The sequence below is a fragment of the Mobula hypostoma genome, chromosome 11 (genome assembly GCF_963921235.1).
Source record: "Mobula hypostoma chromosome 11, sMobHyp1.1, whole genome shotgun sequence".
In the NCBI taxonomy this organism is placed as follows: Eukaryota; Metazoa; Chordata; class Chondrichthyes; order Myliobatiformes; family Myliobatidae; genus Mobula; species Mobula hypostoma.
Window position 1 is genome coordinate 6646608 of NC_086107.1, and position 14005 is coordinate 6660612.

Consider the following 14005-nt stretch of genomic DNA (forward strand, 5'->3'; position numbering starts at 1 on the left):
TACACTGCTATTAAAAATGACCCTGGAGAACTCTCGTGGTAGGTAAAAAGGACGGCACTTAACTGCTAGATATTCTAATTCTGGTGAGCAGAGTTGAGACAGCACTGATATTTTGTGCACCAAGTAGAGTTAATCATGAGGCATACTCCTCCACCTACAGAGAGGCTCTACAGGTCTATCCTGATGGTGTAAATCCATCGACCTGAATCGCTGCATCCAGTACAGAAGGGGTTAACCAGGATACCGTGAAACAAAGGACACACACGGTCCTAATGTCCCTCTGATTCAGCACCCTAGCTCTGAGATCATCGATTTTACATGTTTGCCATCAAGATAGTCAGTATTGGGAGTTTAAAACCCCATTTCCTAAAACGCACTTGTACCCCCAATTCCACGCCTTCTCTGTGGAATCCTACATGGACCCTTCCGTCCACAATCAGTGCTGTTTCTGACTGTTTTAAGCAGCGATAGTTCATTTAAACGCATTAAGACATCTTTGCTGACTGTACTGACCTTGGAAGCAGTTGTGCTTTTTAGCTGTATGAGGCTGAAACAAGAATATTTAATCATATCCATTGAGTACTGCTGCTACTTCAGTCGCCCCTAGGCGCCCCAGAAGTGATAACCTATAAGTTTATTTACTTATTTAGAGATTTAGCATGGAAAAGGCCCTTCCAGTCCAACAAGATGCACCACCCAGCAATTTAACCCTAGCCTAATCGCAAGCTAATTTACTTTGATCGATTAAGCTACGAACTGTCTTTCAACTCTAGGAAGAAACCGGATCACCCGGAAGAAACACGTATGCTCACAAGGAGAACGTATAGGCTTCTTACAGAGAGTGCCAGAAATTAACTCTAAACTCTGGAACGCCCAGAGGAGTAACAGTGTTGCGCTAACCACAACACTACCATGGCTCCAGCTGTACTTAAATTTTAGTCACTATTCAGATGGCCAAATCAAAACCATTTCTGTGTGCACTAAGATCAGATAGGAAAAATAAGTACATGAATAGGAGAGGTTTAGAGGGCGATGGACCAAATATAGCAGATGAGATGACCTCAGTGGAAAACACAACAGGCCGAAGGGCCTGTTTCTGTCCTGTATGACGTAAAGGACGCATCTCACAGAACCTTGTGACAATCTGAATCTGACTCTTATACATGTGATAAATACACTCAGTGGCCACTTTATTAGATACAGGAGTGGAGCCCTGTGTGGTTTTCTGCTGCTATAGCCCATCCACTTCAAGGTTTGACATGTTGTTCATTCAGAGATGCTCTTCTGCACACCACTGTTGTAACATATGGGTATTTGAGTTACTGTTGCCTTTCCTGTCACCTTGAACCAGACTGACCACTCTCCTCTGACTTCTCTCATTAACAAGGTGTTTTCTCCCACAGAACTGCCACACGCTGGAATTTTTGGGGATATTTTTCACAACATTCTCTGTAAACTCCAGATTCTATTTTGCATGAAAATCCCAGGAGATCAGCAGTTTCTGAGAAAGTCAAACCAACCCATCTGACATCAACAATCAATCCAGGATCAAAATCAGTTAAATCACATTTCTTCCCCACTTTGATGTTTGGTCTGAAAAACACTTGACCATGTCTGCATGCTTTTATGCATTGAATTGTTGCCACATGATTGGCTGATTACATATTTGCATTAATGAGCAGGTGCACAGGTGTACCTAATGAAGTGGCCACTGAGTGTAAATGAATTTGAACCTGATTCTGTGACTCCAAGCCAGATGTTCTGTTTTCCAGGGTTGGAGTTTGGGGTAGAGTAGGAAGGGTTCAAAGGCTTGAGAGCTCAGTGGCCAAGGGAGAGATGTTAAACTTGAACATCTTCTCAAATGATATGGTTAAACAAGAATCCCAGAAACATGGGGACTCCCTATCTGTGCAAAACTTGACAGCAAGAAGTTATGGCAATAGGCCAGGGGTTCCTAACCATTTTTATGCATGGACCCATAGCATTAATCATGGACCCCTGGTTGGGAACCCCTGCAATAGGCAAAAATATGGTGATTGCAGCAACAAATTAACCAGAGATCAACAAAAGATGGAAACAGTTGTTCTGCTCCTATTTAATGTTGCTTGTACAGTTCACTACATTCCAACCCAGAGGCACACTGTGAAAGTGTCACTGCTCTGTGTATACAGGAACTGTTGGGTTAGGCTGTCTAATCGTCATTATCTTTGCAGTCCAACAATTAATTTCCTGCTTGTATTTTAATCAAACTACTTATAAACGTGTAAACGTTTATTGTGTTTCCTAGTGGTCATAGTATGTATATGCTGTCTCACAGTGTGATGGTGTCTCTTCATTGTGTCTCACAGTGGTGACAGTTCTTTGTGTCATTATGAAAAGCTCTGGAAACTTCTCTAGTGCTGCATTATTTGAATAAGGGCTATCTGATTAGTTAACTCTTACCTACAAATTTAAATGCAATGTTTCTTATCTATGGGGTATAAGCAGTATTGACCACACTGGTCCAGCTTCTTTAGTCTTTCTGTTCTCTGCTTCAAAACATTTGCAGCAGTACATTTCCCAATCTCATTGTTCTATAAGCACTTACAATGATCGTGAAGCAACAAGTTTTGTGCCTCTTTCCTCACTTCTGAAAGAACCTTGGATCAAAAACATCAGAATCCAACAGAACCAAGCAAAGGCACAGCCCGAGAGGGCAGGGAGGTTCTTGGAAAAAAATCACAAAACCACAGTTCAGCCAAAGGGTTTAAATATCATAAAATGCTCTAAGAATAAAAAGAGAAGTAACAACAACTGAAAGCATTGCACAAAACATGCCACAACTTGACTGGTCAACCACACTTCAGACAACGTGACAACAAGCATGCGAACAGCAGAATAACTTTCACTCTTTTGACACTTAATGCTCATTCACAATTTGTGGCTTCCCCTACCAAAGTGGTCCATTCGGATAAACATGGTTTATCTAGCGCTCCCAGTGTCTCACTAGAACTCTTTTGGTTACGATTTACAAGTGCTTCCTCAGAGCTCTGAAGAGAAAACAAAAACATATTGAAAGGATTATCTAAAACAGCCTGCAAATTATCTGGAACTGTCTGTCATGCACTACTGAACTGGGGCAGCAAGAGTCCATTACAGTTTCACAGTGTTAATTCGTGCCAAATAATTACATTGCTAATCAAACACAGCATCAACCAAAATCAAAAATTATAGGGCAGCAGTGGAGATTTTTCAGCTTACAGGCTGTGTGGCAAATTGAAAAGCTTTCTTTTTGGTAAATCTTAGTGTATGATTAATTTTGACAGATTAGTCACAATTTGGATTGACTGTGTTACTAAATAGACCCTTCCCAATACTAAGAATACAATAACTAGGCTGACAATAACACAGAAAAACACATAAAATACTGAAGGAACTCAGCAGGTTGGGCATTTATGGAGGGGAATAAACAGTCGCCATTTCAGACTGAGATGCTTCATCACAACTGGAAAAGAAGGGGGCAGAAGATACTCACTTCAAAACCTCCTTCACGTGCAAAACAAGACACCTGTGCAAAACATTCATAGTCCACTCTCCTCTCGTATCAGATTCCTTCTTCTTAACCCCTTACCTTTTTTACCTATCACCTCCCAGCTTCTTACTTCATCCCCCTCCTCCCCCAACCACCTTCCTCCCTCACCTGGTCTCCCTTATCACCTGCCAGCATGTGCACTTTCCCCTCTCCCACCTTCTTATTCCAGCTTCTTCCCCCTTCCTCTCCAGTCCTGAAGAAAGGTCTTGGCCCAAAACATTGGCTGTTTGTTTCCCTCCATAGATGCTGCAGACTTGCTGAGTTCCTCCAGCGTTTTGTGCATGTTACTCTGAATTTCCAGTGAACCTCTTGTATTTAAAGAGAAACAGCTTTAAAAAGGCGGCATTGTTTGGCCAAAACCTGGAAGCAAATCACACCACAGCCCAAGATATATTTTATTCATTAAATCAATGGGTTAACCTTTCATGGATTTTTGAAGTTCATACAGAGGGGGGCATGGGAGAGTGCACAGTTGTAAAACTTTGAGCCACTGTTACCTGTATGTCACTGGGTTCACTGGTATCTACTATGCAGTTCATCTGCGGATGTTCAAATAGGAACAGAGGAGAATACAAGTAGGTCTGGTAAAGGTACAGAAGGCATAGAATTGATCATGAAAGTTCAGACACTTAGCATTCAAAATGAGGTAGTGAGATAGATTAGATATTGGCTTTGTGGGAGATGCCAGAGAGTGGTAGTAGATGGTTACCTCTCTGACTGGAGGCCTGTGACTAGTGGTGTACCGCAGGGATCAGTGCTGAGTCCATTATTCTTTGTCATCTATATCAATGATCTGGGTAATAATGTGGTTAACTGGATCAGCAAATTTACGGATGACACCAAGATTGGGAGTGTAGTGGACAGCGAAGAAGCCTATCAGAGGTTGCAGAGGGATCCCTAGCTGGAAAAATGGGCTGAAAAATGGCAGAAAGAATTTAATGCAGACAAGTATGAGGTGTTATACTTTGGGAGGAGCAACCATGGTAGGGCTTACACAGTAAGCAACAGGGCACCAAAGAGTATGGTAGAACAAAAGGATCTGGGATTACAGGTCCATGGTTTATTGAAAGTGGAGTCTCAGGTAGATAGGGTCGTAAAGAAAACTTTTGGCACACAGGCCTTCATAGATCAAATTGCTGCATATAAGACATTGACAAGGCCTAATTTGGAGTACTGTGTGCATTTCTTTGTCATCTACCCACAAGAAAGATACAGAGAAAATTTACAAGGACATTGCCAGGACTGAAGGACTTGATTTACAAGGATAGGTTGAATAGGTTAGAACTTTATTTTCTGGAACGTAAAAGATGAAGGTGAGATTTAATGGAAAAGTATACAAAACTATGAGGAGTATAGATAAGGTTATGAGGAGCACAGCAGGCTTTTTCCAGAGGTTGGGTGAGACAACAACTAGAGGTCATGTGTCAAGAGAGAACGGTGAAATATTTAAGGGGAACATGAGAAGAAACTTCGTCACTCAAAAAATGGTGAGAGTGTGGAACGAGCAAGTGGTGGATACGTTTTTGATTTCAGCATTCAAGAGAAATTTGGATAGGTACATGGTTGGTAGGGGTATGGAAGGCTATGGTCCGGGTGCAGATTGATGGGAGTAGGCAGTTTAAATGGTTCGATGTAGATTGCATGGGCCTAGGGGCCTGTTTTTGTGCTGTGGTTTTCTATGACTAATTGATGTAGAAGAAATCACTTGCATTTTGACAGGGGAAGTACAGGATAGATGATTGATAAAGACAAAATTAGTTTAACATGAGAAATCTTTTTTTACAGATTCTGCTGGTTAGGGTCTGTAAGACATTGCAAAATTCAGATTCAGATTTATTTATCACATATACATTGAAGCATACAATGGAATGCGTTGTTTGTGTCAACAACAAACACAACCTCAGGAAACACACACAATGCTGGAGGAACTCAGCAGGCCAAGCAGCATCTATGGAAAAGAGCGGCTGTTTTGGGCTGAGACCTTTCATCAGGATGTGCTGGGGCAGCCTGCAAGTATCGCCGCACATTCTGGCACCAACAGAGTACGCCCACAACAAACAACAAAACCCACAGCAAAACACTTGGGAGTAGCAGGAAACACAGTGAAATGTTCTAATGAAAGATCTCCCCAAAATGACGACTGTTTATTCCCCCCCCCCACATAGATGGTGCCTGACCTGCTGAGTTCCTCCAACATTTTGTCCATGTTGCTCAAGATTTCCAGCATCTGTGGAATCTCGTGGTTAACATAGTCAATTGCCTTCAGAAAGGAACTGATCAGTTGAAAGAAAGAATCTGCAGGGCCACAGGGAGAGGATGAGTTGGACTGCACTTCCACAGAACTGTTACCGATTCAATGGTCCAATTTATCTTCTTCCACACTGTAACCAGCAATTCTCCACACCAGGAACACAAGAAATCAGAAGAAGTATTCATCTTGCTCTTTGAGCCAGCCACACCATTCATCAAGATCACTGATGTTCCACCTCAACAGTATTTCTAAAATCTATCATTGATTCCTTTAATATCTACCTCTAATGTCAACGGTTGAGGATAGGTTGAGGAAACTATGGCTTTTTTCTTTGAAGCAAAGGAGAAACAGAGGTGAGTGGAGGGTGTATATGATGATTGAAGCATAAATCGAGTGGACAATGGGAGATTTTTTTCCCCAGGGCAGAAATAGCTATTACAAGGGGGCAAAATTTTAAGGTCTTTGCTAGAAAGTATGGGGCAGATGTCAGGTATCAATTTTTTTTTAAACCAAGAGTGGCAGGTATGAAATACACTGCCAGAATGGTGGTAGAGGCAGATAGATTGGAGACATTTACGAGACTCTTAGGTAGGCATATGGATGATAGAAAAACAAGAGAGCTATGTGGGAGGGAAGGTTAGATTGATCCTAGAGTAGGTTAAAAGGTTGACACTACTTTGTGGGGCAAAGGGCTTATATTCTGCTCTGCTGCTCTATGTTCTATGAACATACCAAATTAATCTACCCAACTATCACAGATAAAGAACCCCTTCTTTTCTAATCCTGATGATGGGTCTCAGTCCAAAACATCGACTGTTCATTCATCTGCATAAAGGTTGCCTGACCTGCTGAGTTCCTCCAGTATTTTCTGAGTGTAGACATGATAAGCCATTGGCCTTTGCAGCCAACGTTTAACAGTCTCATGTTTTTTTTTCTATCTGCTCTAAGTTATGGGGCGAACACGATAGCATAGTGGTTAGCACAATGCTTTATCAGCGACCTTGGTAAAATTCCTGCCGCTAACTGTAAGGAGTTTGTACATTCTCCCTGTGACCACGTAGGTTTCCTCCGGGTGCTCAGATTTCCTCCCACAGTCCAAAGGTGTACCAGTTGGGAAGTTAATTGGTCATTGTAAAGTTTCCCTTGACAAGGTGAGGATTAAAATCAGGGGGTTGCTGGGAGGCATGGCTTGATGGGCCATAAGGTCCTATTCCCCGCTATATATCAATAAAAATAAAATACCACAGTAATATTAAAATCATTTTCCCTCTCTAATGACATGGTCTGACCTGCTGGGCAATGCTCCTTTACATTTCAGATCTCAACAACGATTCGGACCTGTAATTCTGCTTCTGCATTACTTTGTAAATGCTGAACTCCTCCAGCATTTTTTGTGTGTGTTGCTCAAGATTTCCAACATCCTAGAATTGCTTGTGTTTACATAATTTTTTGCTTGTTTTCTCAATCTTGAATGCTGCCTTCATTAATACATCAACCAAATTGCTTCATCAACAGTTTATCACCAAAGCAATGCTAGCCTCTGTCCAATCAGAGCCATTCCCTTTCGGATATCCATGCCTCCATTCCCTTTCGACGACTAATCACTAACTTGTTTTCTCTTTACCAATTCGCAGAGCGTTCTCAACCTGAAACAACAACTACTTCTACTTCTGTGAGAATGCTTAACATTGCTCTTCTGAGTCGCAATCACATTTTTTAATTTTTTTTTAAATTTTAGAACATAGAATAGTTCAGCACAGAACACGTCCTGCGACCGATGATGTTGTACCGACCTCTGAACCCATTCTAAGATCAATCTAATCCTTCCTTCCTACATAGCCCTCCGTTTTTCTATCATCCATATGCCCATCTAAGAATTTCTTAAATGTCCCTAATGTATCTGCCTCTACCACCACTCCTGGAAGGGCATCCATACACCCACCACTCGTTGTATAAAAAAAAAACAACTTCTGTCACTCCCCCTATACATTCCACCAACCACCTTAATGTTATGCCCCCTCATATTTTCCATTTCTGCCCTGGGAAAAAGCCTCTGGTTATCCATTCTATTTCTGCCTCGTATCATCTTGAATAGGTCTATTAAGTCACCTCTCATTCACCATCTCCTCAAAACGAAAAATCCTAGTCACTCAATCTACCCTCATAAGACATGCTCTCTAATCCAGGCATCATCCTGGTAAACCTCCTCTGCACCCTCTCTAAAGCTTCCACATCCATCCTATAATGAGATGACCAGAACTTAAGTACAATACACCAAGTGTGGTCCAACCCAGGTTTCATAGAGCTGCAACATTACCTCACTGCTCTTAAACTCAATCCCCTGACTAGTGAAGGCCAACAGACCATGGGCATTCTTAACCGCCCTCTCACTTGCACTGCAACAACATTTAGAGATGTAGCACAGTAACAGGCCTTTCGAGCCTATGCTGCCCAATTGCAGCCATGTGACTGATTAACATAATAATCTGTCAGCTTTTAGAATGTGGAAGGAAACAGTGAAAATGCTCACGGTCACAGCGAGCACGGACAAACACCTTACAGACAGCAGCGGAATTGAACCCAGATGCTGGGGCTGAAATAGCATTACTCTAACCTGCTATACTACTGTACCACTGGCACTTCTGGGATTTATTTCATATATCTACCAGGCTTTTGTGTACTGATGAATCTGGAGCCCAAGAAACATTTTCACTATGACAGTACTTCTGTTATTTGACATCGCATTGCAGAGATGATTGCAATGACTACAAAAAAAAAGCAAAGGCAAAATGTTTCAATGCAAGTGCAATTCTTAGGTCAACTAGATAGAAGAGCAATCATAAAAAAAAAATCTGCTGGTAGAACTCGGCAGGTCAGGCACCATCTGTGGAGGGAAATGGACATGTGACATTTCAGGATGAGACCCTGGATCTTGACCTGAAATGTCTTGACCGAGAAGCTGCCTGACCCACTGAGTTCCTCCATCATCTCATTCATTGTTTCAAATTCCAGTAATCTGCAGTGCTTTGCATCTCAAATATAATACGCTTCATGATAATTTCAGTTTGATTGCTCCATCATCACAGCAGTTCTTTCTGCTTTCTGCATTCTAAGCTCCAAAATACTTCTACCATAACCACTGCTACTTTTAATCAACACCATCAGACCTCCCTCTTTGATTCTTATAATCATCTATACTAATATCTCTTTCTGGGGCTTAATATCAAATTTGTCTTAAGACCATAAGACATAGGATCAGAATTATACCATTCGGCCCATCACATCTGCTCTGCAATTCCATCGTGGCTGATCTATTATCGATCTCAACCCCATTCTCCTGGCTTCCAAAAACATCTGACGCTCTTACTAATCAAGAACCTATCAACTTCCACTTTAAATATACCCAATGACCTGTGACAATGAATTCCACAGATGCACCATCCTCAGGCTAAAGAAATTCCTCCTCATCTCTGTTCTAATGGGACGTTCTTTTATTCTGAGGCTGTGCCCTCTGGTCCAAGACTCCACCACTACAGGAAACGTTCTCTCCACATCCACTGTATATAAGCCTTTCAATATTCGATAGGTTTCAATTAAATCCCCACTCATTCTTCTAAACTCCAGCAAATACTTGCCCAGAGCCATCAAACACTCCTTGTACATTAACCCTTTCATTTCTGGGCTCATTCTCGTGAATGACCTCTGGACCCTCTCCATTGCCAACACATCTTTTCTTAAATAAAGGACCCAAAAGTGCTCACAACACTCCAAGTGCAGCCTTAACAATGTCTTATTATAAGCCTCAGCATTACATCATAAATACAAGAGAGTCTGCATACACTGGAGGAACTCAGCAGGTCAGGCAGAATCTACGGAGAAGGGTAAAGAGTCAACATTTCAGGCTGAGACTCTTTATTAGTCTACTCCTCTCGAAATGAACGTTAACATTGCTTTTGCCTTCCTAGATAATTTCCGTAAGTTCTTGAGACATTTTATCAGCTGAAACTGCCGTATGCATGCATTGATGCTGAGAGGAATCGAATAGGAAGTGTAGGGGGAAAACACACAATTCTAAACACCTTTTCTATTATAGAACATAGAACAGTACAGCACAAGAACCAGGCCCTTCGGCCCACAATGTTGTGCCAAACCAATTAAATTAGTAATCAAATGGCCAACTAAATTAATCTCTGCCGCCTACACAATACCCATATCCTTCCATTTTCCTCACATTCATATGCCTATCCAAACATCTCTTGAAAGTCCCTAATATATCTTCCTCTACTACCACTCTAGGCAACACATTTCAGCAGACATCCCACCTCTCCCGGAAGTTCTGGGAGTCTCTCACATATCGATAGTGGCTCCCTGACGCCCAGAAATGATATACAATATCCCGGAAATATACTTTTTGGAGAGGGAGAGGGAGAGCGAGCATCCTGATTGGTCTCTCTTCTTGCTAAGAGTGGTCCCCAACCACTGGGCCGCGAGGAAACAATATGATTTGGCGATATGAAACGATATGAGTCAGCTGCACCTTTCCTCATTCCCTGTCATGCCCACTGTTGAACTTTAACGCGTGCCAGGTCATCAGTGACCCAAGACGTGCAAAGGAATTGGTCCGTGACCCATTAGTGAATGTCCCCGGTGAATCATCCATGTCAGCGCGGGAAAAAAATCAACTCCTCGAGCTTGTAAATGATGGCGGGCTGAAAAGTATGTTTGACATAACATCTCTGCCGGCATTCTGCATCAAAGTCAAGGCTAAATATCCTGAGATAGCCACGAAAGCACTGAAAACGTTGCTTCCATTTCCAACTTATTTCTGCAAAGCAGAGTTTTCTGCAATAAATGCAACAAAAACTAAATTGCGGAATAGACTGGACATAAGGAACCCCCTTATTGCCGATTGTGTCGTCTCTGTTCTGGGCCGACATTTACGTGCCGGGCAGCACCTAATCAATTAGCTTGTTTATTTCGGCTTTTTTCTCAAAGATGTGCTGGGTGCGTTCTTGCTACCGCTGTACCGCTGCATTCTTTGCGGCCCGGAGGTTTGGGACCGCTGTTATAATTGATTTATCACTACATTCATGCGAGGAAAATATGCGCTGTGTGTTTAATATTAAATTCGTTAGATAGACCCCTTTAGAAACGAAATTGAGTGTATTAGCCACTTACAAGTGACTTATAGTTGACTCATCACCTATATTCCGGTGCCGTTTAACACCCACCACCCCCCGCCCGCCCCCGGTCAGCCGTTCCACAAGAATATTGTCAATATTAATCCGGTCCGCGGTGCAAAAAAGGTTGGGGACCCCTGATTTAAACTAGCTGGCTAGCTGCCAAGAAGGTACGCTATTGATGTCCTACGTGATGAGGCCAAACTCCCTGTAGACTTGCTTAAAGTTGTAATAGAATAAACATGATAATATAAGTACATATTTTAATGTCACATTTGCTGCATATACCCAACTTGGTTTACAGATTAGACAAAATCACTAAACAAAGTATTACATACACCCTTGGAGGTCGACGGGGTGGGGGGTGGGATATGGGGTTGTGGGGGGGCTGGGGGAAATGGTGGTGCTACCTCCCTGAAATGAGTTTTTTGCAGGGTGGGATGTCTGTTTCAGGCACCCACCACTCTCTGTGTAAAAAAAAACACTGAGCCCCCTACCCCTCTTTTGAAATTACCCCTTCTCACCCAAAATGCATGCCCTCTGGTATTGGTCATTTCAAACCTGGGAAAAAGATACTGTCTGTCTATTCTATCTATGTCTCTCATAATCTTAATAAACCATCTTCAGGTCTCCCCTCAACCTATGCTGCTCCCAAGAAAATACCCCCAAGTTTATCCAACCTCTCAGCTGCTAATTTGTGTTTTTTTCCACCAGAGTAATGAACAACTTAGTCTGGTTAACTTGGAGCCCTGTCCCACACTAATTAACTGTGCTTATGCAAGAAAAGGCACACAATATTGCTGAGGTATGTTTGCAGGGGCAGCAATCCGTAAGATTACTGCCTGAATGGAAACAAAACATGCAACAGGATTTTGTTATACTATTTCTCAGTTCAATTGGAACAGACTCAAAAGATTTGCACATCAAACATGGTACCGTCACAACAGCATGGTAATTACCATTTACAACTTTAATTGCTTAATGAGCACAGCTATTTGTGAATGATATATGATTTCTTTGAATAAATGTTTTGCAGTATAAATCTAATAAGACTTCTGTTCAAAAGTGACAATGGATCCCTGAATTTATTAACCTATGACTCTTACTTATAACTTTATTGTTGCTTCTTTAACAATTTGAACACTCTTGCACAGGTTACAATGCTGGCAAAACTTCACTTAACCTCGTCATTGAAATGTTCCCAAACCAAAGGACTCACTTTCAAGACTCTTCATTACACACTCTCAATATTTATTGCTTATTTATTTTTAGTATTTCTTTCTTTTTGTATTTGCACAGTTTGTAGTGAAACTCCCTTTTACTGGGGGTGTTGTTAGCCCCTCGCTAACAGCCATGGGAATCAGCAGTGAGAAAGCCACCTTTCTCGGACTCCATACATCTAGGGTAGATATGACTTGGATCCCGCCAAACCTGTGAGGTTGGGAAGTCTCACCCACCCGAACCTAGATTTGTGTGAATACTGTGCAACTTACTGCCCCTATGCAATCGTCTGGCGGCAAGAAATAACAGACCATACATTGCATACAATTACAGGCTTCCCCCGCCATCCGAAGGTAGAGCGTTCCTAAGAAACAGTTCGTAAGCCGAAATGTCATAAAGCGAAGAAGCAACTACCATTTATATGGGAAAATTTTGTGAGCGTTCGCAGACCCAAAAATAACCTACCAAATCATGCCAAATAACACATAAAACCTAAAATAACAGTAACACATAGTAAAAGCAGGAATGATATGATAAATACACAGCCTATATAAAGTAGAAATACTTTTCCACAATCATTACTGCACTCTTCTCCGTAGCGAAAATCTCACGCAAGCGCCGTCGGCAGAAAATCTCATGCAAGTGCTGTTGGCAAAAACACGGCGCAAGCGCTCTCCAGTAACCTTTAAGCTATGAAGCTGCCAAATCATACCAAAATACACATAAAAATACACAGCCGATATAAAGTAGAAATAATGTATGTACAGTGTAGTATCACTTACTGGAATTGGGAAGGCAGCGCCGAGCACACTGATGATGGTGTGTTAGACTGAGTCATTGCAGGTTGGCTGGTGCAGTGGTCCCCACCCTCCAGGCCGCCAACCGATACATTGCCGCGAGACACGCAGGGGTCCAGCGGTAGCCGGGAGGCACACAGCACATCTTTAAGAAAAAAGCCAAAATAAACATGCTAATTAATTAGGTGCTGCCCGGTACGTAATTGTCGGCCCAGATCAGTGCCGATTGCATCGCCTCTGATCTGGGCCGACATTTACGTGTGGGGCGGCACCTAATTAATTAGCATGTTTATTTCGGCTTTTTTCTTAAAGATGTGCCGTGTGCCTCCCGGTTACTGCTGCATTCTCCGCAAATCAGTACAGTATCTGTCCGCAGCCTGGGGGTTGGGGTGGTGGGACACTGGGGTGTCATCCCGTCGTCTGTTTCCATTACAGCAGGCAGCTCATCTTCTCCTATGACTGCCCGCCTCGATGTCGAAGGTCGAGGTTCGTCGTCTGCTGTGGCTGATGTGGAAGGCTTGCTTGACTGCTGAGCCTCGCGCATTTTTCTATCATACAGTTCTTTGTAAGGACTCAGACCATCTTGCAAATATCCCCTAAACCTATGTACCCTTTCAAAATTAAAGTCGTACTTTATCATTGCAGCGAAAATCTCACGTAGTTGCTTCACTTTCGCTACTGCATTTGGTTTCGATTGTTATCCTTTCCTCTTCCAATTGCATCAGCTCTTCATCTATCAGTTCTTGGTCATGGGATGCCAAAACTTCTTGAACATCATCTTCGTCAGCTTCCACAAGCCATACTCACTTAGTCCTTACTTCGTTCACCACGATCGAAACACTTAATTATGTCTAGTTCTATGCTAAGTGTAACACTCTTACGAGCTCTTTTAGGCTTTTACGACACCATAGAACTCATCCTGCAAATGGCTGCTCACAGGCACGTGTTAAAGCAATGCTGTTCCGAATCCGGGGGAGAGTGGCTG

The 14005-nt window shown here is 42.3% G+C and overlaps 1 protein-coding gene across 8 annotated transcripts in view; it reads right to left on the minus strand.

The window, feature by feature from the left end:
* LOC134353567 (homeodomain-interacting protein kinase 3-like) overlaps positions 1-14005 on the minus strand; it is a 251827-nt gene that overhangs the window by 222190 nt on the left and 15632 nt on the right. For 3 of the 8 annotated variants that reach the window (XM_063061618.1, XM_063061619.1, XM_063061620.1), the window contains one exon: positions 2934-3029. The exons of the other annotated variants lie outside the window; for them this stretch is intronic. In XM_063061618.1, coding sequence (XP_062917688.1) covers positions 2934-2958 — 25 coding nt within the window. In that variant the 5' untranslated portion in view covers positions 2959-3029. The remainder of the gene's footprint in view (positions 1-2933; positions 3030-14005) is intronic. 8 annotated transcript variants of the gene reach the window in all.